The sequence below is a fragment of the Rhinichthys klamathensis genome, unplaced genomic scaffold (assembly GCF_029890125.1).
Source record: "Rhinichthys klamathensis goyatoka isolate OS25496 unplaced genomic scaffold, OSU_Roscu_1.1 h1tg000557l_1, whole genome shotgun sequence".
NCBI classification, from domain to species: domain Eukaryota; kingdom Metazoa; phylum Chordata; class Actinopteri; order Cypriniformes; family Leuciscidae; genus Rhinichthys; species Rhinichthys klamathensis.
The window spans coordinates 609,131-637,104 of record NW_026607025.1 but is presented as its reverse complement, the minus strand read 5'-3'; the positions used below and the strand labels follow the sequence as shown (position 1 = coordinate 637,104).

Sequence of the window (27,974 nt, the reverse complement as noted above, 5' to 3'; positions counted from 1 at the left end):
GATGGTTTCTTGCATTTGAACTGGGTGAAACATGTCAAGACTGTGGTGTCATAGATACAAGACCCCGCTTGTTTACAAAAGGTACAAAACAGAAAGTGAGTTGGGCTGTTGTTAATGTTACCGTCCTTAGAAATTGTCTATATTGATTCTGAAACTCTTTAACTGCATACTCCTAACTATTGTTAAAATAAACAATCTTCACAACAATTGCTCACCTTGCTTGTACTGTTCAAGACAATGATTGAAACCATGTATTGCTAGCACTTTTCTTGCTACAGACAAATTGCTTGTTGTATTCCTCATTTCATTTGTAAGTCGCTTTGGATAAAAGTGTCTGCTAAATTAATAAATGTAAATGCACTCACCAAGACAGCAGTTCGCCAGTTAGAGGAGAATGGGAAAAGACTATATTTGCAAACTATATAAATGAATTGTCAAATACTAGCACATGATTTAATTTAGGGTAAGAATAACACATGGTAAAAATAATTCAACAAATGATGATGCAGTTTTTCCACACTGGACACCCTTCTGGCTTAGCTACTGGTTCAGATTCTCCCAAAATGACATGAAACTATATACAACACCTCACTTAAACAGAAATAAGTGTTGTGGACATGCACGTACAGCCTACGTCATCCATACATTGGCATGTGTTAGACTAATGATTATGATATACTGTAGTGCTCATCATTTCCAGGATTTGAGTTCACCTTGTCAGAGTAGCCATAATGATTTGGCACTTGTTGTCACCAGCATTTGGAACCACAGAGGTCAATGTGCTGATAGATAGGTTAGGGTTAGTGTTAGGAGCTGCTCTGAGAGGTACTGGTCCACCACACTCAGATGCTGATAGATAGGTTACATTTACATTTACATTTAGTCATTTAGCAGACGCTTTTATCCAAAGCGACTTACAACTGAGGACTAAACCAAGCGAGTCATCGTGAAGAGGCAAAAGCAACGCAAGAAGTGCTCAAAATACAAAGTTCAGACATAGCTCGGAGTAGCATAAGGCAGGCAAGCGAGGATTTAGAGGAAAGAATTTTTTTTTTTTTTTTTTTTTTTTTTTTTTAGTTAAGTTAAGTGCTCCCGGAAGAGATGAGTTTTCAGTTGTCTTTTGAATGTTGTCAGGGATTCTGCATTCCGGATGAGGGTGGGGAGATCATTCCACCAGCATGGAACCGTGAATGAGAATGTTCTGGAGAGTGATTTTGTGCCCCGCTGTGATGGCACCACGAGCCGTCGCTCATTGACCGATCGTAGGCTTCTGGTAGGGATGTAGACTTGTAGTAGTGACTGGAAGTAGGAGGGAGCTGAACCTGTGGTCAATCTGTAAGCAAGCGTCAAAGCCTTGAACTTGATGCGAGCAGCGAGTGGTAGCCAGTGCAGAGAGATGAACAGAGGAGTGACGTGGGCCCTTTTGGGCTCGTTGAAGACCAGACGAGCTGCAGGTTAGGGTTAGGTTAGGGTTAGTGTTAGGAGCTGCTCTGAGAGGTACTGGTCCACCACACTCAGATGCTGATAGCATTTCTGCTTCATACCATGCTTGCTCTATTAGCTGCTCTGCTAACATGACTATTGGTGATGATCAGTGCTCCACTGTGGCCTTTAGCTGTTCCTGGTGTGACACTGTGAACTGAAGAGTGCATACGCTGGCACATGCTTACATCAGCAATTACACAGGCATTCGCCATGTTTTTAGAAAGTGATCATTGCCCCGCTTCTACTTCACTAGCAGCACATCTGATGCTGGATCAGGAGATTATTTCTTAACTTTTGATCCAGCATCTGTTTCTCTCACACTCTGCACTGTTCACTTCCATTAGCTTCATGAAAAGAGGTGTATCTGGTCCCATTCTCCCACAATGAGCTCTCTCCAGGTCCTGCTAAAGCAATATCAGTCTCTCTGTTATCTCACAGCATCTGTAGGGTACAGGGTATTGGAAGGCTGCTAAAACTGTGAGATATGATGTATGATGAGGGTATAATGTGCTGCTCTGTTAGCCTAGCGGGTAGCATTTACAAGATAATAAAGTCATGAAACATTTATATAAAAATAGTGTGTTAGTAGTTCACTTTTAAGGCTTTTGAGAGAGCACAGAGCTTTGTAGAATGTTTGTAGTTATCAAATATTACACCATTTGTGCAAAGGAATGACTAAAAAAGATGACCAAATCTGTTGAATCTCATTTGTATGTAGTGATATATTAAAAAGAAAGCCAGAAGATTAAAAAAACAGCAGCTGCCAATTTTAGAAACAAGATTGTATATAGTCAGGGCCTGTTCATTTATTAATTTCATATGAGTTTATTTCATAAAAGTTTATTAGTGATCTGTTGAAAGTACATTCTTTGAATTCTGTTTAATGTATGCAGAAAGGCTCTGTCAGAGGGGTAGCCCAGAGTGAAAAATCTGTATATCATTTGCTGATCATGATTTAATTAGATTATAATTAAATGATAATAATATATTAGAGTAATGATATAATAATGTATTAATTACTTTAACAAAATCACTTTGAAGTGTTTTTAACCTAAACTGACAATTAATTCATGTAGATTTTGTAGATGATCCTCTCACATAAACCAGTCCCCACAGAAGCGAGACTGAAACACCTGGAGTTGGCTAACCTCGTTTAGATTTCTTTCCTATTGTCATCAATAATGACTATATGAATATAGACAGATCCATGATAAATTACATAAATGGCATTTTTAACAGATCAGTTATATTCTAATCATTTGATGCCTTACGATAAATAAAACAAAGAATTTGCTAAAAAAAAAAAAAAAATTCTCTGTTTGTGGCTCAGTCTTTCCAGAATTTACATTCTAGTGCACCAACAGCACATTTATTTAATTCAGTTTATTTTATAAAGTAATATAAATAACTAAATATTATACTAATGTATAAATATAAATAATTAAAAACCCTATTAATTCATATCTTACTTTAGTAAAAAGACACATTTTTAAAATAGATTGCCAAATTGTAATTCTATTATTGACCAATACCCCCAATAGGGAGCTAGAGAGTGCCGCACTTTTCCGGAACAATGTGACTTGTGGGGACGGCAATACTCTGTGTGACCACCAGGGGCGCCTAGATATACACTAACACAGATTTTTGTCTTGAAAATGGCCCTCATGAGGACTTCAAAAAAAACTACATGGGGCGTGTCCAAACACTGTTTGGGAGGTGCCTGAGGGGCTTTGCCCGTGGGGACCTCTATTTAGGTCCCCACGGTGACACGAGTCCCCACGAGTCTGTGTGCGTTCAGGTTGAAGTCCCCACCGGGATAGAAAAACAAGAACACACACACACACACACACACACACACACACACACAATGGCAGCTCTGTGCTCTTTTTGTATTACAACTAGGATGATGTTGTATATTTTATAAGCATTTCATTTATATAGTTTTAAAGATCAATATTTTTCAACTCTAGCCAGTGTGAAATATACAACATTATTAGAAAGTCTCTTTTTCTCACTCCCTACAATGAGCTCAGGAATGCGGAGGGTATCATGTGGCACATTCAGAGAGAGTGTCATATGCCGGTGTGATCGGGGGAAACACTCCTGGAAACATTATGGGATTTTTACAACTTAAATGTGTGGACATCTTAGAGCTTTTTTCAACCGGCTGAAAAAGTAAGATCATTTTTATTTCATCTCTCTAAAACATAATGATTGATGTATGATTTTTATGTCTTTTGTGGTTTTTTAAAATATCTGGATCAGTAAGATGTGTATTTATTTTATTTTAATATTTAATTTATATACTTTTAAAGAAGTGAATGCTTTTCAACTTCAGTAATTTAATAAGATTTTTTAATGAACAGGATGTTAGTGTTAAATATTTTATAAACATTTCATTTATACAGTTTTAAAGATCAATGTAACTTTAGTAAGATATTTATTTTATAAACATTTCAATTATATAGTTTTAAAGATCAATGTAACTTTAGTTATTTAATAAGATTTTTTAATGAACAGGATGTTAGTGTTAAATATTTTATAAACATTTCATTTATACAGTTTTAAAGATCAATGTAACTTTAGTAAGATATTTATTTTTTATAAACATTTCAATTATATAGTTTTAAAGATCAATGTAACTTTAGTTATTTAGTAAGATATTTATTTTATAAACATTTCATTTATATAGTTTTAAAGATCAATGTAACTTTAGTTATTTAGTAAGATATTTATTTTATAAACATTTCATTTATATAGTTTTAAAGATCAATGTAGGTTTAGTTATTTAGTAAGATATTTATTTTATAAACATTTCATTTATATAGTTTTAAAGATCAATGTAGGTTTAGTTATTTAGTAAGATATTTATTTTATAAACATTTCATTTATATAGTTTTAAAGATCAATATTTTTCAACTCTAGCCAGCGTGAAATATACAACATTATTACAAAATCCCTTTTTCTCACTTTCGTCCCAGCAATGATCTCAGGAATGCGGTGAGTCGGGATGGTATCATGTGTCAAACAGCCCTCTGCTTCAGGGGGTGTCACATGCTGGTGAGAGAATCTACTTAAATGTATGTCTTAGGAGTTTTTCATCTCTGAAAATGTAAGACGATTTTGTTTTGAAATGATTGGTCTGCTTTATATACTTTTAAATGAGCAATGCTATTTTGATTTAAATGATCAATGATATTTCGTCTTTCAGGTCTGGTCTGGGTACAGCACAGAGACCCCATTTATAGGCAATGCTCACGGGTGGGGGGTTGTGGGAGGGATCATGTGACACGATCTGCAATCTTTTTTAGTTAAACTATATATTTTATACACTTTTAAGAGATATTTGTGTCACACGATCTGTGATCTTTTTTAGCATTGTGTGAGAGTGGGTGGGAGGGAACCCTGGATTTCAAAAACATCTGGCACCATCAAAGCCAAAACATCAGACAAACCAATGACATATTTATACACCCTCGGTCAAAGGGGCAAATCATCCATCAAAACAACCTGTCAAAACTTTCTGTCAACCAAATGATCGAACACTCATTAGGGCAAAGGTTAATCCATCAATCCCGGAAACGGGAAGGGCTAGGTCAAAGGTTAATCCATCAACCCCGGAAACCGGGAGGGGGAGGTCAAAGGTTAATCCATCAACCCCGGAAACCGGGAGGGGGAGGTCAAAGGTTAATACATAACCCCGGAAACAGGAAGGGCAAGGGGAGGGGCAAGGTCAAAGGTCACCATCAATCATTTTGACACAAGCTGTCTGGTAATAACTACTGTTGTATAGTGGCCTTTGGGTCAATCGGCCCTGAACGAGGAGTGAAGATTGGCAGCCATCACACGTCTCTTTCCATCTCTCCTTCTTTATTTTGGATGAGCAATGTCAAGGCAATGTCAGAGTGTGTCGGAGGGCTGAAGATGATGTGCATGGGGTAATGAAGTCTAACGGATGAGGGGGAATGATGGACAGGAGTGGGTAGAACATGTGTGCGTATGTCTGTAGGTAGAGACAGGTGTCATTGTTGTCATCACTCACTTGGCCTCCAGAGCGAGAGCGATGATTCCAGCGGCCAGGGGAGCCGAGGCGGACGTGCCCGTGTGCGAATCTGTGCACTTCTTCCTCAGGTCCGTCGTCACCTGTACAAACAAAGTTAGATGGAAAGGTCAGACGTGTTATTGGCCAGTTATCAGAAAGGACATAGGTTATAGCTATTTATGAGGTGTCGGTGTGGGCGACTATCAGCCAGAGGCGCCTGTCAAAGTGCCTGACAACAATGTAAGTCCGAGAGGGAAGGAAAAACCTCATTCACTGCAGCTTCCGTGATGAGATGTGTGACAGCTAGGGAGACTTAATAAGCTGGTACCTCACACCTGAGGGTTTGGGGTTTTAATCATGCCGTAGGAGACATGGGGACATGTGTGAATGACAACGGTCAGGATGAGAGGAAGTCCAGCCCGAGGCTACAGAACCATCAGAGCATACACAGGTGAGTACCTGCCAGACACCCACACATACTCGTTCTTTATCATTGCTTTATTTGTCTCTGTCCCTTTCAGTCTGATTTAAACATGTACAGACACATAAAATCCCACCCCACTGCTGTCGGCAAGATTGTGTCCATTTTTAAATTGAATCTGTTATTGCCTTTGTCATCCTAATGGAACAGGGGGTCTCAGAAGGGGGAGAGGGGGAGCTATCGCAGTCAAACATACTGGGACAGACTTGACATCAAGCAAACAAACACTCTAAAGCCACCCGAAACATCTCAGATGAGCTTCAGTGAGCTGGCAGAGATAGACCTGCCTGGAGAGTCTGAAATCACTTTCACAGGAATGAGCATATCAGAGATTCAAACAGAGTTACTACCCACAGCACAAGAAATCATATTTTCCCCTCAATGTGAGTTTGAATTGAACTGAATTAAATTTGTCAAAAAGACCCAAGTTCACAAGTTATCAGTTTGAATATCCACAAACAAAATTCCTGCTGAGATTTTGCTAGCTATATAAAATGAAGGAACATAAAAAATATTGCAATTATTTTTAAAATACTGGTTTGAGTTAGTTCTTTTGATCAGATCTTTCAAACAATGACTTAAACAGATCATTCCAATTACAATGAACAAAATTCACAAATTATGAATCACTGAATCAAGTCTTTGAATTAATGATTCAGCCGCATCATTCAAATTCCAGTGAACAAATCATTCAATCATAAATCAATGAATCAGATCTTTGAATCAATGACCCAACCAAATCATTCCAAATCATTCATAAATCAGATTTTTAAATTACTGACTCAACTGGATCATACTAATTTAAGTGAACAAATCATTCATAAATCATGAATCAGTGTTTCAAATCTTTGAATTAACTAGATCATTCCAAATTCAGTGAACAAATCAATCATTAATCAATGAATCAACCAAGTAACTAAAAATATCAGTTGATTCATTTCAAACGAACAGCACACAAATGTAAGAACCAAGAAAAGCTAGGGGAATGTCAACATTTTTCAGTGAATAACAACTTGTCTATCGGTCTGTTCCTCACACAACTGCTATTTTATGACTTGAAAGACTTAAAAAAAGAACGAAAAAAAAGACTATTTTATGACAGAAGACTTAAAATATTACACAAGCTATATGGAGCACTTTTTTGGTGATTGACATCCCCAGTCCTCATACACTTTTATTATATAGAAAAGAGTGACTAGGTAATTCTTCAAAACAACATGAGTTTGAGTATTTGACAGATTTTTCTGAAAAGACTTCTTCTAAATTTAGCAGAAAACACTGCCAGAGTGCAAACTAATAGCAAAAATGCTCAAGATGATCCAAAGGCAAAGTCTTTTAGAACTTCTTTTTATAGGCGTCTTTTGGCCTAATTAACTTGCCCTAATTAAAAAGCCTACTCAGACACTCTCAAATACAGCTTATGCAGATAAAACGAAGGTATGCAACTGAAAACGAGAAAAAAACTTGCAAATAAGACCCAGAGATTCTGCAATGCAGCATATTTGGTATTCAAAAATTGCCGTCTCTGTCTTTTGCTTTTTCACTTGGTCTAATTTCTCTGCTCTTTCTCTCTTTGCTTTTACAGACACCCTTTTCCCATTTCCATTCTTGGAGGACACGCTGGGGACAGAAAAGCAGATGTGTACGGCATGCAGCAGCAGCACCTGTGATGGGGAAGTTTTCAGACGCTACTCTAAAGTGAATTTTTGCCTCCTTAGGGCATGGCGTTCTTGAGCTCTTTTTCATATAGCCCACAGGAAATCACAGCAGCAGATGTGGAAATCATTTCACCGCCTGACACTTCATCTTCACAGCACGCTGAATGGGGCGGCACTCCATCACTCACTTTCCCCATGTACAGTCGTGACGTGGTCATTTAAACCATGTGGAAAATTTGGCACACACGAGCTGTTTGCTCTGACATTTACAGTTCTGCTGACAACTGAGAATGGCAGTATTTGTGTGAAGAAATTAAGGTTTGTCTGTGCGCTGTTAACGTGTAAATGCTGCAATGCTGAAATGTGAATTTATTCTATATATGGTGCCTTTAATGAGACGTGGTTGTAGCAAAGTGTGTATGTGTTTCACATGATCAGAACCAGCAGCCATATCACCCTGTAGCCCAAGACTAATTGCCCCCTGAAGCTAAGCAGGGTTGAGCCTGGTCAGTACCTGAATGGGAGACCTTCTAGGAAAACCAGGTTGCTGCTGGAAGAGGTGTTCGTGAGGCCAACGGTGTGACCCAGTATAGGGATGGGGACACTATACTTTAATAAGCACCGTCCTTCGGTTGAGATGTTAAACCGAGATCCTGACTCTCTGTGGTCATAAAAAATCCAAAGTCAAAGAGTAGGGGTGAGACCCTGGAGTCCTGGACAAAGTCCCTCTATTGGCCTTTATCAACCATGGCCTCCTAATAATAATCCCCATGCTTTCAATTGGCTCTATCACTCTCTCTCCTCTCCACCTATCTGGTGTGTGGTGAGCGCACTGGCGCCGTTGTTCTGTGGCTGCCGTCGCATCATCCAAGTGTAGGCTGCACACTGGTAGTGGTTTAGGGGAGACCCCCTGATATGATTGTAAAGCGCTTTGGGTGTACAACAGTATATAGTAAAGCGCTATATAAATGCCTCATTTCTCATTTCAGAAATCATTCGTATGCATATTTGCAGCACAAGAAATATTTCTTATTATCAGTATTGAAAACAGTTGTGCTGCTTAATATTTTTGTCAAGATTCTTTGATGAACAGCAAGCTCACAAGAATAGCATTTATTTGAATATTACATTATATATTTTTTTAATACAGTTTTATAAACTGAAAAATTGGCAAGTTTATGCTTAAAACAAAAAAAAATATTTAAATGTAATATTCATAACTATTAAATTATAAATACTCAATTTTTATACATCTATATATATAATATAAAAATAGAAGATTTTCTGTGAGAAGATGCAATGTTTCGTATGCGCTTCTGTATGAAAATACGAACAAAAATGAGTTTAATATATGACTCTAGTCTAATGTGTGACTACGAAGATTTGTTTGCACATATGAACGTGAGTGTTAAATACATACAATCTGTTTCTCGTTGAGGTTTCCGCTGCTGTAGGTGGTGGCAAGGGTTGAGGAACAGGCCTCGCTGTACCACGGCACATTGCCATACTGCGTGGTGCTGCTGATGGAGAGCGTGTAGATACTGTTGGTGTATCCATCACAGTTGCAGCTGTCCCGCTCTCGCCCTCCGTTACCTGATGCCCACATGAAGATGGAGCCCAGCCCACCTCGACCCTAAAACAGATGCACTCAACCTGGTCATTCACTCTTTCCAATGTATAGTTCATTTAAAAGCTTGCCATTTTTGTTTTTGTTTTCAAAAAAAGTCTCTATTACTCACCAAGGCTACACTTATTTGATGAAAAATACAGTAAAAACAACACTTCTGTGAAATATTATAATTTATGCAAATCTGGCAACGCTGAATTTTCAGCATCATTACCCCAGTATTCAGTCACATGAACCTTTATTCTAATATGCTGGTTTGCTGCTAAAGGAAACATTTCTTAAATGTCTTTACTATCACTCATCAATTTCAATGTGTCCTTGCTGAATAAAAAAAAATCTTTCTGACCCCAAACTTTTGAACAGTAGCGTAAATAGAGACAGACGCCTGCTGTCTAAATGTATTATAGTCTCATCCCACAGTCTGTTCACATAATTGGCACGCGGCAACTGAAAACTGCCAGTTCCAATCTGATTGGCCGGCCTTTTGAGACTTGGTGCACAAGTTTTTACCGCCTGGAAACAAACTGCAGTTTACAGTTGCTGGGCTGATAGAAACATTCTAAGGTAGAACTAATCACAGGATTTGCGAGGTCTGTGGCATCAAATCTTTAAAAAATATAAGTGGGCGATTCTTGGCCGTAATAAGCTGCTGATAGTCTTTATGCAAATCAAATGTCTGGCTATGTGAGACGAATGTATTTATGAATCAAACATCTGTGTAGTGTCCATTAATGTCTGTGTGTACAGGCCTCATCTCTATTACAATAGCCCACAAAAATCCAATTGAACGAGCCAATTATGCCTGTCATGACTAATTTAAAACCAATACTGTGACCTCTGAAATCTGCTGTATTTAATGCTTTAGTAATATTGGCTGGACAGCTGACAAAGCTCCACTTTTCTTTTCTCACATATTAGTCTCCTCTCTCGCTGCAGTCAAGCACGTCGGCAGAATTTGATTAAAGTTTCTGTTCTATCTTCTGCAGTCCATATGGGTAATGTTTACAGCTGACTGACTCAGGATTATTGTGGCAATAAATGGGTTGTTTGTTTGTTTGTTTGAGATGCCGTAATTTGGTTCAAAATATTCAGAGGCACAATTCTAAGAATGAAAAAATTGGGGTTAAAAAAACTGTAATGCAGAGAAATAAAAAGCGAGTCACTGCGCTGAGGCAGATGTTTATATGATGCGTAATTTGAGTAAATTACTAGAGGGGGAAATCAGTTTTAAACCCCACCAAAATGAACAGCAGTCAAACTCATTCTGCACGGCTGTTTCATAGTGCCATTATTCTCACAGACGAAACAAAAGATTAAATCTTTTTGTAGCGCTCCGACAAAAGCTTGTCTGTGATTACCAAGGACACGTTCGAGATGAAACAGAAGCGGCACTCGCAGCGGGCAGCCGTCCTAAAAAGGTCAGATCCTTTGCCTGTCAAACACGACACGCTCTATTCTCGCTGCATCGAATCTCATAATTTCTGCAGAGCGAGACAAAGGCAGATGGTTTGGATTTAATTCCATTTAATATATTTTACTAAATTACTTCGAAGATAACGCAAGCTTTCTAAATGGCTGTCAGAATGCGTCAACACACTCACGGGGGTGGAGATGTGCGAATTTTCATTGATGCTGCCGTGAAATTCTGTCTAAAGAGATTCTGAGCATATGCTTTAAAACATTTGATAGCACAAGGTTTATAAAAGGTAGTGGAGTAAACATAATATTGTAATGAACAAACAAGATCTAGACTTACACATCTGGCTCAAGTATCTCTTTCAATTGTTTTTTTCACTTGTTTTATCATCCCCCGGGGAAAATCACAAGTCTGATTGCTTAGAAAAGTAATAGCGCTCAGTAATAGCCTCTTCTCTGTAAGCTGCACGATTTGAGGCATCATTCCTGTCGGTAGCACAAATGGTGCGTGATGACTTACCCGCTGAAATTTAGGGGTTTGTTTACATCCATAATCGTACATATACACTACTGTTCAAAAGTTTGGGGTCTGAAATACTTATTTTGAAAGATATTAATACTTTTATAGCAAAGAAATATTAAATTGATCAAAAGTGACAGTAAAGACATTACAAAGACTATGTTACAAAAGATTTCTATTTCAAATAAACGCTGTGCTTTTGAACTTTCTATACATTATAGAAATCGTGGTACATTTTTTCAGGATTTTTAAAGTTATTAAACCTTACATATTCAACATTGATAATAATGAGAAATGATTTTTGAGCATCAAATTAGCTTATTAGAATGATTTCACAGGAATAAATTACATTCTACAATATATTAAAATAGGAAATTATAATAGTATTTCACAACAATACCATTTTACTGTATTTTTAATCAAATAAATGCAGCTTTGATGAGCATGGAGACTTCTTTCAGAAACATTTGAAAGTCTTAACGACCCACAAATCATAGTGTATGAGCAAAATTAACAGTAGTGTTTGCCTTTTAAAACACTACAAAACAGTAGAAAAATGGAAAAAGACACTACCAAAAGAGTAGGTGAAAGGAACAAGACAGCCTAATTTTCAAATCATGGATAAAACAAATTGAATATTTTCATATTCATAGTGCAACGTTGTGTATGCTGAAATTCTATCAAGGTATAAACTCACAAGGGATAAGGGTATGTGTGGCACACAAGAAAGAATTAACATATCAAAAACGAAAACAGAAAACAAACGCTCATCTCCTGCCAAGATCACAGAAATCTCCCTAAATATAGTATTCTCTATAACCGTGTGTTTGTGTTTCTACAATCCTTCTCAATTCTCTCTCCGTAAATGCATTTAAACAGGCGATGACATCTTCAACAGTTCACCCCGTCCAGCCCAGTTCCTCTGTCGGTGGTGCTGATCGAAGCCGATGGCAGCTGTGACACATTTAGCTGATCTAAAATCTGCTCGGATGACCTGACATGAGCATTCATGCTGACATTGACTTGAGGCGACACTGCGAATGGAAGTCATTCATTTTCAATGAGATTTGGTGATTTCTAGTGACATGAGCGATTTGTATGCGTGTCTAGTGACTCAACAAAGTTGGAAAAAAGTTTTAATTTATGCAAATGAGCATCAATGTGTTTCCTATCAGATAGTTGAGAGGACTTGTTTCTGCCCACATGCAGATATAAAAAAAATAGATAAGACAGAAAATTTCAGCATTTATAATGTATTACGCACTGATATACAAACGCTTTTTAGCAGGAAGGAATTATTGTAAAAATAAAATGAAATCTTTCTGTTATCGGCAATACAACTCATTTGTAATCAGATTTTCAAAAGCTATGGCCAGTTATGGCAATCCACCAACAATGATAAGGCTTCCAGTAGCAGAAACGCCAACTAAGTACTATGACCAGGTACTATGACCAGGTGACCTCCAGTGGTAAAATCTGACCTCGGTGACCCCCTGCAGGAAAGCTTCTTTGGCCAGTTTGGCAGGTCCATCCACTGTCTTCCCATCATCCTCTGGGCCCCAGCTGGCGCTGTAAATGTGGATGTGCTGGGAGTTCAAGCTCAGAGACTGAGCCTCCACAACATCTGTTACCTCTCCGTCCAACATCCGCACACCTGCATGCAGAATGGAGGCGGACAGAAAGCACGTTAATGTAGAAACCAGAGAGAAGGGAAAAATGGGTTTTGTAAAAATGTACCGTCTGTAAATGTGATGGATATTTGGAAAATAAAATAAAAAGCAAATGAGGAAGTTGCACAAGTTTCCAGCACAATTTTTTTTATTGGCACTGAAAGTGAACGTGCTGTATAAAGACAAAACCACAGCCGACCAGAATATTTTGGGATTTGATTGAGGTTTTTAAACTTTCTGATGCCAAGGACCCACAAATATGATGATTCACTTGTGAGGAACCCCTAAAAAAATAAATAAATATATATATATAAATAAATAAATACATATTGTGAGAAAATTTTAAAATATTAAAATAAATAAAAATAACAAAAATAAGTGTTAGTTTATAGTTAATAGTTTTTATACAATCAATTTCATTGCAAAATGTTAATTAAGTTAAAAGATTTTTTGGAAAGTTTTATTTTCAAAAGTCTGACTTCTTTAGCCTGAGATTAATTGCTTGTTGCAGTGCCGTGTCCTGCTAGAACATGATGTAAGATGGGAGAGAGCATCTAATTAATAAGAATGATTCTGTGGCTATTTATTTGATTAATAATAATCCTAGCAACAGGATTCAGACACTTCACGCACCCCCACACACGGCCCAGCGGCCAATTAGAGATCAGAAACATCTGCTCTCTTTATACACACACACACACGGGCAGACTTACCCTCTTATTACAAAGATACACACACAAGAACACAGAAATTACATGCAGGCTCAGGCAATGCCCTCTGCCGTAATCACCCTCATCTAGAAAAAAAATATTTTCCTACAAAGACTATTAAAACAAGGGATATGGAATTTGTTGGTGCCTGCAGCGATGTCTGGCACTCAGTGTGACCAGAATAGCCAAGATATTTCAAAGATATTTCACCTTAATAGATGTTTTATAATTGAAAGATAAAGCGTTTTAGATTAGTCCAGAGAAACGTGATGACAGATGCACAAAGGGCAGGAAATGAGAGAATGCTTGGATAGTTTTAATGCATGACCTCTTTGATTGATCCTATTACCATATGCAAAAGTCTAACCGCCAATCATTCGGATTCTTCACTCACCTCCAATTTTGGCATTGTAGGCCACACCCACTCCACAGACACCATTGTTTGCTGCGGCCGCCACCTCCCCGGCACAACGTGTCCCGTGTCTAGAGAGACAAAGAGAGAGTTTGCACTAGTGAACAGTGTGGCATTGGCAGGGTTCACATCCAGTTCACATTCAGTTCAACTCAATTCAAATTCAGTCCACGTTTGTACAGACACATTCTCGGGGCGCTGTCATCGCAACGGAGAGGCAGCTCTCAGTGCACCCAAATACAGATGCATTATCTTTATCCTTTAATTAAAATCGAATTAGATCCTTGCAGTCGACAACAACGACAATAAATAAATAAATGGCTGATTATGGTTGTCACTTGTGTGTCGGATCGTCCCTACAGTACTGCAGACAAATCTCAGCAGCTCTGTGTCATGGTGGGGATGAACTTCACTGTTTAAAGAAATAGCAGCTGGCTTTGGGTTTTGTATGTGCACTGCAAGAGCTATTCTCTCCATTCATCTGCGTCCTATTGGAGCTCATTGTTTCCTCGAGACAAAGCAGAGAAGAGGACGATAGAGACCCCAGAGTAGGACTGGAGAGCCTATGAGACTGCAGATGTTTTTGAAACGGCAGCATCTCTTTACCAGAGCCTTCACCACATTTGTTATTTTACACAAAAACAGAGACAAAAAGCACACAAGACATAAACACAACACAAAAACGACACAAAAGAATAAGCTTCATACTCTTGACCTTAAAGCACTCAGCCATTGTTGCTATCCAAAAAAAAAAAATGCAGCAAATGTATATAAAAAACATTCAAACAAAATTATATTTATCCATATTTATCATAGATAATGATATTTTAGTATTTCTTAAAACAAAGCAGGAAGATTTTTAGTGATAATGCAAACAAATCATTGAAACATTAAGTCAAATCAAAAGGTTTAAAATAAAATAAAATCTGTCTCATTATACTCGCATGTCATGACACAAGGAGCAGGTACAAAAACGGGTGATTTCTTTAAGTGTGTAAAGCTCAGGTGGGCAATAATAGATTCTAATTAGGGCACTGGACGTATTGCATTTCATCAAATCAATAATTGCTGAGGATGGAGGTGTCCATATGCAGGTTGTTAAGATCCGTTTCTGATTACTGAGCAAATACATGACATGAAAACACTCTCAGCCTTCCACAAACCTGCAGTGTACAAGTAATTGAAAACGAACTGTAATTGTGTCTGAATGTATTCTCCAGGGCATGTGGAATTACAGTATATACCTTCAGGGTGAAGTCCTTTATCATATAGAGAAGAAAACGAGTCATTCGGATACATCCATCAGGATCTATCTCTCTAAAACTGTGAATGAGATCAAAACTATTTTATGCCAACAAGCATTTTAGCTGGTTAACCTGCCTCACAATAACTATAATGCAGACACATTTATCCATGCTCATATGAAGGGCAACAGCCCTGAATTTCAACAACAAATACCTTTCGTGCTGAGGGTGTAAAGCCTTCGTTTGCAATAATCATAATTTTCCACCTTTTGTCTTGTGTGGGGTGACACTTATCATGATGAATAGTGGATAGCAGGGAACACCTCATGAATAAACAATACAGTTTTTATATCAGCTTGTTTAGGTTGTATTGCAGCTATAATGTCTTGCATAAGGGAACAGTAAACAAATTTTTATGCACACCTTTTATATGAAGATGTTACTCCATTTTGAGGAAGGCTTAGAATGGCCAACTAGTCAGGTAGAAGTAAGGTGAACTAGAGTGTTCAGTACACTCTGTGCTAACTTTAACTGTTAAGGTGCGGTTATATTAGTGTAATTCTGACAAAATTTCATGAGCAAAAAAGTTCCATTGTCTCAATAGTGCAACGATGTACGAAGCACACCTCACACAGAAATCACTTTCAAACCAAGCAACTTTCTGTTGGTCAAAATGGTGAATTTACATAACCAACTGAACCGGATGCAAATTCTGTGTTGGGAAATCTTTGGTTACAGTTAATTTCGAGCCTACTTTAGACATTCTACTAACTATAAGTAACTTTGCAATTACATGTCAACTAACCCTCATTAATTTGCAACTACATGCCAAATAACTCTTATTAGAGTATTAGTAGACTGTTAGGTTTGGTTACAGTAAGTAGAATAAGTTGACGTACTTGCAAAGTCACTTATAGTCAGTAGAATGCCTGTTGAGGGACGAACAAAATTAAGTGTTAGCAGATATTAAACAGACAGTCAACTAATACTCTAATGACTGGTAGTTGACATGTAGTTGCAAAGTTAAAGTTGACAATTAGAATTAAGTGTTACCAAATATTTTGCACCCACACGAAATTCCAGTTTGTGCGAATTTTAATTGTACAGAGACCCTAAAGGGACATGGAGATGGGAAAAAAATATGTGATGGGAGAAAAATGTTTATTTCAATGCTTTTGAGTTCTTCCACAGATATTTTACATTCCCCTAAGAAACTCAGGGCTCACCTAGAAAAAAGGTTTTGTGAGGAAATTCAAAGTTTCTCATTGAGAGAATGCAAAATTTTGCAAGAGAACGCAAAATCATTGAAAAAAAAAGTTCTTATATTTTTTCCATCACCATGGTGCTACGAACTATTGAAAATTTTTTGCCGAACAATGCTAAATATGAATGCAGCTTTAGACTGCAGGTTAAACTCAACCCCTTTAAAGCAAATAAATTAAAATTGCACAGGACTTCCTTGAGATTGACTGATAGTGATTCAAAGGTGAGTGGCCATATAATCTTATAAGGATGTGTAATGTTCAAACTATTCGTTGAAATGCACCTTGTAAGAGGTCTGATGCTGTGATATTGCTTCGATTTGCATATTCCCATCCACAACTTTCAAAGACACCCACATGCAGTCAGAAAGACAGATTAGTGGCCGTGTCCTGAACTCAAGGGCTTAATGGGTATCATTATGGAGTCATAGCACAGCCAAGGATAAGGGCAGTTCTTTTACACAGTGACTTTCAAAAGAAGTCATAGGACCATAACACAACCTTTTAAATCACAAACAGTCCTTCCTGACAAAAAAGGAAAAAGTCAGGAAACACATCAAGGTCACTTGGCTGGCAGCCATTCAGGCATAAAAGCAATCAAACTATCATTTACTCCTGAGTGTGGACAGCACAGCCTGAGCCTGTCAATTTGTAAAAAGTTAGTGTTTGTTTTTTAAAGACGTGGTGAATGTAAACCTGGGGCACCAGCATTCATTCATTCACAACGATAATTGATAGTGACTCAAACCTGGGGCTTTGTTTCATTGCCGAGTCCATGTAATGTTTCACAATCAGACTTTATTTGGCATCTTGTGACCAGATCAAATCTACGGCTTTATAAATCCGAAACCTCATTCCAGATGATTAGAGCTCCCTACCACTGAGAAAGCTTTTTCCACAGAGATGCTGTTCAGCTAATTTACCTTTCACAGCTCAGCGAGGTGCAAAAACACTGATTCAGATAACTGTGGTCTCAGTATTTTTAAAGTGCCATGCGTCACAATAAAGCTGACGAGCTGAAAACAACTTGATGATGTGTAGTTGTGGAAAAGAATGCTAACATGTGATGCAAGTGTCCTCGTCTCCCTTTACATAAATTATGTCCAACCATAAAACTGTAAAAAGACAGAGGTGGCAAAATGTTAATTAATTGGCTACACATCAACGTCAAAGTAACTCTGACAGTGCACACATTTGGATTTGTGCTTAATGAGAGGTTTATTTGTTTATTATTTATTTCCCTCACACTGGTAGTTTCGGTTTCACTTTAAAAATTGTTGTTTATGCTTGGCATTTATAATAAATGAATGTTGTTTGCCACTATGATTTATATAATGTCTATATAATGTTTGTATTATACTTTATTTTTCATTCCTGTTCTATTCTGAATACATTCAATTTAAAGGATTTGTTGTGAGGGGAGCTGAAATAAGTGTTATAGTGTTTGTAAATGTTATAGTTTGTAAACATTTTGTTGTATTTGCCAGTATTTTTTATAATTTGTGAATGTAATAATAAAATGTGACTTACACATTTACATACACGAAACAACATATCCGTTTCTTTTGCAACTTATAGTCAGGAAAATACAGTACCTTATGTGGTTTCAAACATGTATTACTTTCTTTCTTTAATGCCTCTGTGTTTTTTTTTTTAGTCCATACATTTAGAGTCGATAGGAATGAAAAATTCTTCAAAATATCTTCTAGCAGAAAAAAAGTCGAGTTTGGAAAGACATAAAGGTTGAATAAATTATGGTATAATTTTCTTTTCTGGGTGAACCATCCATTTAAAGGCAAAAAGTGAAGTGTTTGTGGATACAACTTCTTACCTCGAAGAAGAAAAAACAACATGGTGGAATGGATCACTTACTTTTCTACTTCCCTCCCTGTCTTACCACTAGTTAGGTGCAAAATTACCAACAATCCTTCTCAACCTTCCCTGCGGATACAACAACAATCTGTCTAAGGCCCACCAGGGAGAGGCAGAGAAGAGAGTGTAAATGAACTTGAATGGAAGTCGAGTTTTTTTCTTTTCCTTCCCTGCCAGCAACAATTCCACCACACTGAATCTAGGACCAGAGACATGCTCTAATTCTTTCCGTCTCCTTGTTTTTTAGCCCTCTATCGGCTTGTTTTATGTTCCTTTCAATTCCCTGATTCATGCATTTACAATTCCCCTGCTCAGAGGCATAGGGTGCCCTTGAAAACTCGTGATGAGTCTGTGTACAGTATGCTGTTTGGTAGACTGATGGAATCCATTCATGTGTTGTAGAGTAGACCATCTCTATTCCTCTCTTCAATAGGCCTGGATTAGGAAGCACTCTAAAAAGGATTAGTGCGTTTTCCAGCCATCTAATCTCAGCCCTCGGGCAGGGTTTCGGAAACCCACATGTCCTGAATGAGAAAGGGATATGGAGAAAGAGAAGGAGGTAGATAATCAGCATCTATGGAATGAGAATTGAGAGGGTGACGGAAGTGGCGGCGAAACCTTCGCCAAGTCTTTGACGCTACTACAGAAGCACATTCCAGAGCTCAGAAGCACCGTCTCTAGCCTGTCATGGTTAGTCTCTAGCTTCAATTGCCTGGCACGGAGCAGTGGATGCTAGGGCAGATTTCCAGCATCTCTGATGAGATTCCAGAGGGCCGACAGCGCTGGAAAGGCAGGCTGGCAGGTCTGGGTCACGTGAGGCGAAGGGTTGAGTGGAGAGGCAGAGGATTCGTGCCTACCAGTGTTATTTAGACCTCTGGCTGACAGCCATCTCACACAATCCATCCATCACAGGCGTTATTAGAATTAAAGAAAGAGAAAGGAAGGAGGACTTTTAAGGTCTCGTTTATTGATTCAATAAAGCCAACGAGACCTGGATATTGATGTACAAAAAACAAAGAGTCTCCAAGCTGACTTCTACCACAATTAAGACAGTTAAGATATGCATATAAATGTCAAGCCAGAAAAGCCTGTGGCACAATGCTACGGTGTTCTGGATGGTTGCTAAGGCATTACTAGAAGGTTTGTAGGGTGTTCTTTTACAATTCCACACTTGTAGCATTTAAAATACTTGATTTCATTTATTCAGCGCATTATTTTGAGCACCTGGCGATGTCCCATAGGAAAGAACATGATATGTATTAATATGAGATCTCAATTGTTTCTCAAAGATAGAAATTATGAGATTCCAGATAAATTAAACCAATCAATTATTTTAAATGCTACAACAATCACAATATTATAATGTGTAGTATGAAAAATGAATATTCACTTACAGATTAAATCAGTCATTATGTAATTAAAGATTAAGGATAAGGAAAGATTAAAGAAAGGTATTCTAAAAAAATAGGAAATAAGCATGCATAATTAAAACTCCAAAATTAAATGAAAAACAAAATACATACATTTATTTGCCTACATATATTTTTCCTACGAACCCACAACAGCAAGCGTCTCACTTATCAGAACTACAACACAAAGAGGGAAAAGTAGAGAGACCCTTAATGTCCTTCCAGCTCTCAGTCTATGCCAAACCATTTCTGCCACCGCTATTTGAATTTGAAAAAGCACTTTACTAGCCAATCATCATTGTCAGAGAGTTCAATCCAAATGAACTAGACCCACTGAACATTACTGTAAAAGCCTTAAATCCTGGAAAGGATGAGTGCTGGTGAAATGGGTTATGGGGGTTCTGATTAAAGCAGGTGTATGCAATCGTGGCTAATAAAACAAAGACGTACGCCATCATCATCCACCCTCTTCAGTAGTTGAATGAATATCTAACATTAGCATGATGCTGCTAAAATGACACAGAGCGTTCAGCTCACTTGCACTGCCTGTGTGGAGTAGGCACAAAGCAGCATTTTGTGGATATCAGACATTTATACTCAGGAACAAAGAGAATATGAAGGACATATAAAAGAAATGAACTCAAAAAACATCTTACGATGCCCTTCAATACAGGAAACTGTCTCCCTAAGTCTCTGTGTTTACTTCCATCTCTCTCTCAGTAGATACGGATTCAAATAGTCTCTTGGTGCCCCGTTCTGAGAACCAATTGATCTTGGTGCCAACGTTCTGAGAACGTGTCCCAGAACGGCAGCTGTCTTTGGATCAGCGTATTATTTTGAGCACCTGGCAAAAACCCATAGGAAAGAACATGATATGTATTAATATGAGATCTCAATTGTTTCTCAAAGATAGAAATGGAGAGCAGATGGAGAACCATCTTCTGCTTTTTCAGATTTTTCTCTTGAGAAAAAGACTCAAATGTGTCTCCGCTAGAGTTTCAGAAGAAACCTACATCGGCAAATCATTGATGGTGAGCTGGTTAACAAAGCAAGTGTGGCTGGTTAAGTTAATTGGTTAAGCCTTGTTGGGCACCTAATCAGGGATGTGATTGTGCGAGTGAAAAAAGCAGGACATTTTTTAAGACCCAGCGTAAAGCACTTTTTACTTTTTAAACACCTGAATCAGCCATTTACTGCATGAACTACCAGGAACTGTGATGAGTGACACACATGGAAATGTATTTAACAACTATAATTTATTTCTAGTAATATAAAACAGGACGTCTTAACTTATCTTGGGGGAAAATGTAAGGGCGATAACTGTTCTGTAGTTCTGTAAAGAAAACAACTGTGTTTCCAATACCGATCAATCTCATTCAGTAAATAAAATTCCACTCAAACTTCTACAATAGGAATAGGCAACATAAAATGTTTTTTTTTTTTGTGTGTTTTGGTAAACTGCACATCATATTCTGGCTACACAGATAAAACAACCTAAGAACCATTTATGAATTATACTAATGCTTTTTACGCATTAGAAAATGAAGACTACACAATATTATCAGCATGATGAATAAATGATATTAACTGGAATAAACTGTACACAGAAAGGGAGCAGAGAATGTGACCGATCGAGCTTTGCGTGCTCTTTATATGCATAAATGACCTTTTACGTATAAATGACCTTTTACATGCATCCAATAAGCAATTTAGCGCCGTAGGCTACATACGATACGCACTTTTTTGCCTACCAGATGCACGTATTACTTTTGCGTATAAAGCACTTGTGCTATGCCAGGAACGATCGTGAGGCTGTCCATAACTTGGGTCTAGCGCGAGTTTAAGCACGCACAAAACTGCCGTTAAAAATCACAGAAACGTGCGACATGAATCTCTTACATCGAATCTAAACTTTGTTGTTTATGATGGAAGTCAGAAGAATTCAGTCAGCGCACTGAACAAAACTATTCGTTTCAGCGATGACTAATCTGAACGCCTCTGATTGGTCATCACGCTCATAAACTCAACAGAAACGTGTGCGATTGGTTAAAATGCTCAACGCTGCAAAACGAAATCTGATGGAAATGCCGTAGTCGGATGGATCGAATGAACGTTAAGTATTGTAGTTTGTTTAACTAATATTATCACTTAAACATATTCTATTATATAAATATTTTGAAACAAATTACAATGACTTTCCCAAAACTTCCAAACACCCCCCACCACCCCCGATTTTATTTTTATTACTGATCTGCATGATTCACGTGGGTCATGATTTTAGGCTGAAATAACCGGAATTCCGGATTAATCCGGAAGAATCACATCCCTGCCTAATGTCTGTAATCAGCATCTAAAACAAAACATTTTAGTAGTGATGCAATCCACATATATTTTTAAACTCTACATATTCTATGTCTTATTTGTTTATAATTTAATTATGGCTATCAAAATAAGACTAATAAATTCATCTTAATCGACTGACAGCCATAATTCTTTTTTATTTTGAGGAATTTTAGGACAGTCATCAAGGACAACAAAATCATCATGAGAATATTGAGCTATAAATGTCCAATATTCATTCAAGTTCAATAAGGACCAAAAATATGTTCAGTTCCTTTATGAAGTGAGACTGCAGAGAAAAATACAGTGACAGACTGAAAGCTTTTTTCCGTAAAAAAATAAATAAATAAAATAATCGGTCTAAAAGCTCAGGGTACTACCCCTCAGTCTTCCTGACAAAACAATGAAAAGCCTCTGCTTCTAAAAGCACTGGTAGCCATCCGTGCAAAAGAGCCATGAAGCCAACAATTATTCTTCAGTTTGGAAACATAAGCCTGTCAATATAGAAAAATGTGTTTTTGTCTTCAAAAGATGCATGAATGCTAGCTAACCTGGCAACACTGGCACCATCTCCAATTTAACCACAGTGAAAACGCTTGATGACTCTCAATAGCCGAGGCTCCAATTCATCTCAAGATCAGATTTTACAGGGAATTCAAATAAAAAACAACCCGCCTTTCATAAGAGAAGCCCGTTTTTCGGTTGCTCTTTACAAAATATAATTTTGTTGAGAACCCATAATGTGCCAATGAATAAATCCCTCTGATGTAATCTGCTTTCTATGAGACCGCCTCAATGTTTCTGGCTATTGACACAGTCATGCATTTTGCTTCTCATTTCATGGACTCAGATTCAGGATAATGATCTTGACAGCCAAGGCGCTCGAGATGTGCTGCACTTCCTGGGCGCCGGTTTGCCGAGGTGTGGGGATGGATTCCCCCATTTCTATCCACTGATTGATCATGATATGTGTGCGCGCCTGGACACCAAAAGGGTTATGAATGCTTGTTAAAGCTCCACTGTTGCCAAGGAGCGGCTGTCACACTTTAAGTAGCTGCCGAGGGTATTAGCAGGTATGAAGACAGTAACTTCAGCGAGTTAGAAGCTGAGTGAGGCGCTCCGTCACAACTATGGCAGCGTTAACAGATTTGTTAAAGAAGATTTGCTTCTGCAACTTTGTAAGCTGCACTGTTCTGAGGAGATACTGAATTTGGAGTCTTTCCTCTCCATGCTTCTGCTGCGAGATTCTCAACATAATAGGAAAAAAACAAGAGAAAGTAACAGGAAAAAAAGAGTTCTGGCAGGAAACCCAGAGTGCAAGAGATTTGAAGCAAATCCCCCTGACAGCAGAGTGATGGATTGCTGGGAGATGGGCTTCAGGATGGAGGCATGGAGAAACGGTCTGGGGGTTAAAGGGGCGGAATGGATCTTACCTCCATTACAGCTGATCAAGTGACGCTTAATGGGCATGAGTCTATCAATAAGAAAGAATAAACATCCCAATGTCTTCAGTGCGCTAAATTAAATCTGAGACGTTTTACGGAGCAAGAGGAAGATAAGACGGAAGACAGATAGATAGATTGTGCATCTCTAAATAGTGCTCAAAATGCTCTTAAAACATAATGATGTAAAAAATGGAAAGTGCCGTGGAGAGTGAAAGATGAGAGAGAGACTAGTCAGTTAATTTCAATGGTGCTGCAGCAGGCAACTGATAGGCACTACATGATAGACAGAGATGCAAAAAAAAAGAAAGACAGTCAAAGCAAAAGTCTGAGGAAGAGCTCCCTATGGAGAAACCGAAGGCACATTGTGCAGTTATGAGAAATGCATTTTTCATGAGTATTTAACAGCCGATGGTGCGCGTCTCTGAACTGCAGGTGCTTCGCTGACAGCATTAAACCCACCGAACGACACGGTTCCAAACCACTTTATATCCCTAACAAAACACTAAAAGCTGCAGTAACTCGTGGTACATCACAGCTTAAATCAGTGCACCAAAGAGGAGAGAAGCAGATGCAACACCTAGCGAGCAGCCTACCTTGATCAAAAGCACCAAAAATGCTATCTAGGTAAGTGGCTCGCTAGCTTTTCAAACACTGTTAGCAGTATGCATGTTTACACAACGACAACCTCTTACCTGAAAGAACCTCTAAAACATTTACAACCTTAGAGCTTCGGCAATATGGCATGTTTGTTGCAGTCCCACAGATCTGGCAACCCTGCTGTGGATGCACTGATTGGAACGGCAAAGAAAGAGACAGGAGAGAAAGAGAGAGATTCTTACCTGTTGTCATTCAGCTGTGTGTATCTGGGCTGAGGGTCTGGATCTCTGTCATTCACATCATAACTGGCATCGGGATCCTTAAAATAACAGCATAAATCGAAAGGATCAAATTGTAATACTCAACCTTCAGTTGTCACTGAGAATACACTGGATTTTTTCTTGCATTGCTTAGATGCACACCTACCTAGACTGCATTGTCAGGCATTGCAGACATATTTGGATACATTATTATTAAAACTACATATTTTAATAATCAAGTAGTTGGTATAATTAGGCTAATTCAGGGTCATGTACACCGCACCAATATGTCTCTTAAGGAGATAACTGCCTGCTCGTTTGACTTCAATTGGTACAGATGGTTGTGATGAAATGCCGCAAAGCCCTGTGACACCTGAGGCAAGAACAATTTGAGCAGAGAGTATTATGGGATAGAATGTACAATAAGGCTGAACGGGAATGTTCGGTAACATCTCCAAATACCTCATGAAGCCTTTGTGAAGAGTCTAATTTCTATGCAAAACTAGGTATTATGCAAAGTTTTCATAATCCTGAGTATATAACTGAAACTACATTTCTACTGTGCAAACTACTTAAACAGGAAATTATGTTTTTGTGAATCAGAACATTAAGAATTCAGTGAACCACAAATGTTCAAAATTACATTTCAACATGCCCATCTGAATGACTCATCAGTGTTAATATAGCCCTGTATAATTAGGCTTATTTAGGATCACGTCCACCACATGCAGATCAGATGTGTTTCATTCTTACGGCTCGCTCATATAAGATGTGTTATACGAAGTTGATTTAATTTGTTCTAATGTTATGAATTTAAAGATGCAACTTCACAGATTTTACCCTGACAGTGCTGACAGTCTAACAGCACAACATGCTATAAATATTTCCAAAAACATCAAATTCATCCCCTTTATCGCACCACTTCTAAAAAAAACCCTAAAAAAACTAAAAAACACAGATGACGAGATCATCTGTGCATGCTACAGAAAATTAAATCTCTGCAGTCTATTCATCTTAACCCTATAAAGCCTGATATATTAAGTTTTAAATAGGGGTGTGACGGTTATTATATAACCGTGAGACCGACGGTTATAGTTGAACACCGTCATTAGAACTCTATAACCGCCAAAACCGTGCTTTTAAAATATTTTTTACAAACATTTTTTATCATAGAGAATGTTTAAATACTAATATCATCTTACGAGGGAAACGGAGGCTGCTACTGCTGGAGATGATTCGGGAGAGGTCTGTGCACCTTTACCGATCAGAGCTCGCGCTGACACGGAGTAAATCCTTGTACTCGACGCGTCCGCACGATCGCGAAGGTGCGCGCGGCAAAAATGACGCGTTCGGAGCGCAAGACCGGCAAGACCCCATTTGGCTTGGCTGTGTGAACGGCTTTTTTTGTAACAGCGCGCTAGGGTGCGTCTAGATTTCTAGGCTAGACCAAAGCTGCATTTATTTAAACAAAAATACACTAAAAAAGAGTAATATTGAGAAATATTACAATTTAAACGTTTTCGATTGTAATGTATTTGTATATATGTCACTTTTGATCAATTTAATGTGTACTAGCAAAACTGTTATTAATGTCTTCTAGGGGTGTGATGGTACACAAAAATCACGGTTCGGTATGTACCTCGGTTTTAAAGTCACGGTTCGGTACGTTTTCGATACAGCAAAAAGAAAGAAATGCCAGAGAAATTTCCTATTTGTTAAAAGAAAAAATATTTTTAAATAACTGTGAGTTTTCCTACATCTTAAAACTTTCAGGTTTATAAATGGGGGTCATCTTTGAAGGATGAACAAATAATGTTTTGGTCATCACATTAAAAATAACATTTAAATATATATTTATTTATATATTATTGGAGTTTTGAAGTGCTGGAAAAAGATGTGTGAAGTACTTGAAAGCATTTCACTATTCCAGCCAAACTGGTTACAGTTAGTGTTACTATATTAAATCCATGGTGAATGTTGCTGGTCTGTGGACGTAAAGTATTACTAGTTCATTCACGGCACAATGTTTCTCCTGGTTTCCACGTCAGCGCTGTTTGATCTAATAGAGATCTACGGTTAATAACGGAGAAATGTGAATGCTTCTCACTAGATCTCAAAGCGATGTTATTACTTCAGTGGCGAATTCAAATGTTTTCTTTACTGGATCTCTTAGCGCTGTGTTGTAACAGTGTCGCTTGATGGAGATCGGCTCGCGCTGCACAGATGTTGCTGGTCCGAACTGATAAACGATCCGTGAAGCACATAATGAGTAGCGCAGTTTCGTTCCGCTTTCATTACGCTTGCCATTTGATGTTGCGCAACGTTGTGGTGGTCGTGTCAGCGCGAATTTTGTCGGCAGGAAAAATGGTCTAAGGAATCGTTCGGTTTGTATGCGTACCGAACCGGAAGCCTCGAACTGAAACGGTTCAATACGAATACATGTACCGTTACACCCCTAATGTCTTCATTAAGTATTAATTCCTTTAAAATTTACTGACCCCAAACTTTTGATATTAACATAAGTATAAAGATATCAATGCCTGCTCTTCAAATAGCTTTCTTTACTGTTTGTGAAAAAAAAAAAATGTCTCACATAGTTTCTCGCCAGATCAGGGTGATCTTTCTCAATGCCGTCGTCAAGGATGGTCACGACCACTCCTCTTCCTGTGAAGCCCTGAGCCCAGGCCTCCTTAACATTCAGATCTCCGTGACTGGGATTGTACTGCAAGGAAAAAGACTCTTAAGATTTTACATGCAAGTTCACTAGAGGTGGGCTTTTATTTCCCCCTAGCAAAGGCAAATGTTGGACTCAAAAAAGCTCCTGTGTGCGGCACAGAGAAACATGAGCCCTCCAAGTCATTCTGGGAGGAGGCGGAGTTAACTGAGTCTCACACAATTTGACCGAGACCTCCCAGTAGGGGAAAGCCAACCTGCAGTACTTTACGTACACACGCTGATATTTTACCCTTGCCACTGAGAAAGGTCCAGCCGCAGGAGCTAATGTAAATGAAAGATGACTGCTCAGCTCACACCGTCACACACTTTTCCCTCCCAGATGGCAGCCTGTCAGCAGGACAATCCCAAAAAGGTGCAGAAACTCATTCCTTTTAACCCGACAGCTTTTTCCCCAGTGAAGTCCTCGTTCTATCTCCTTTTCTCGCTCTATTTCATTTCTTCACACTTTGCTTTATGTTCAATGCCATCTGTTAAAACGGCACAGCTGAATATTTCCTTCAACGTGGAAAGACGTGAATAAAACAGAAATGTGGAAATTGGGTGCAGAAACACATCGAAGAACTTAAATGGGCACGTCTTCAGGTAACTGCCCCCTTCGCAAACCTTATCTCCCCAACAAAAAACATGAAAATAAGCAGACAGAATAATATTGCTCATCATTCTGTGTTGCTTCTTCAGAGTAAACAACTTAAAAAGCATTCATTCCCTTGTCAACAATGATACAATCTCCATTTTCTAGTATAAAAACACAAAGCACTAGCGTTTCAAGGGATGTTTGACAGTAACAC

General features: G+C 38.3%; 1 protein-coding gene across 1 annotated transcript in view; it reads right to left on the bottom strand.

The window, feature by feature from the left end:
* Nucleotides 1-27,974, bottom strand: part of furinb (furin (paired basic amino acid cleaving enzyme) b) — a 157,813-nt gene that overhangs the window by 42,290 nt on the left and 87,549 nt on the right. The window contains exons 5-10 of the mRNA XM_056239292.1: nt 27,044-27,172; nt 24,433-24,509; nt 14,004-14,092; nt 12,711-12,883; nt 9,087-9,299; nt 5,528-5,628 (exon numbers count right to left, since the gene is read on the bottom strand). Coding sequence (XP_056095267.1) covers nt 5,528-5,628; nt 9,087-9,299; nt 12,711-12,883; nt 14,004-14,092; nt 24,433-24,509; nt 27,044-27,172 — 782 coding nt within the window. The remainder of the gene's footprint in view (nt 1-5,527; nt 5,629-9,086; nt 9,300-12,710; nt 12,884-14,003; nt 14,093-24,432; nt 24,510-27,043; nt 27,173-27,974) is intronic.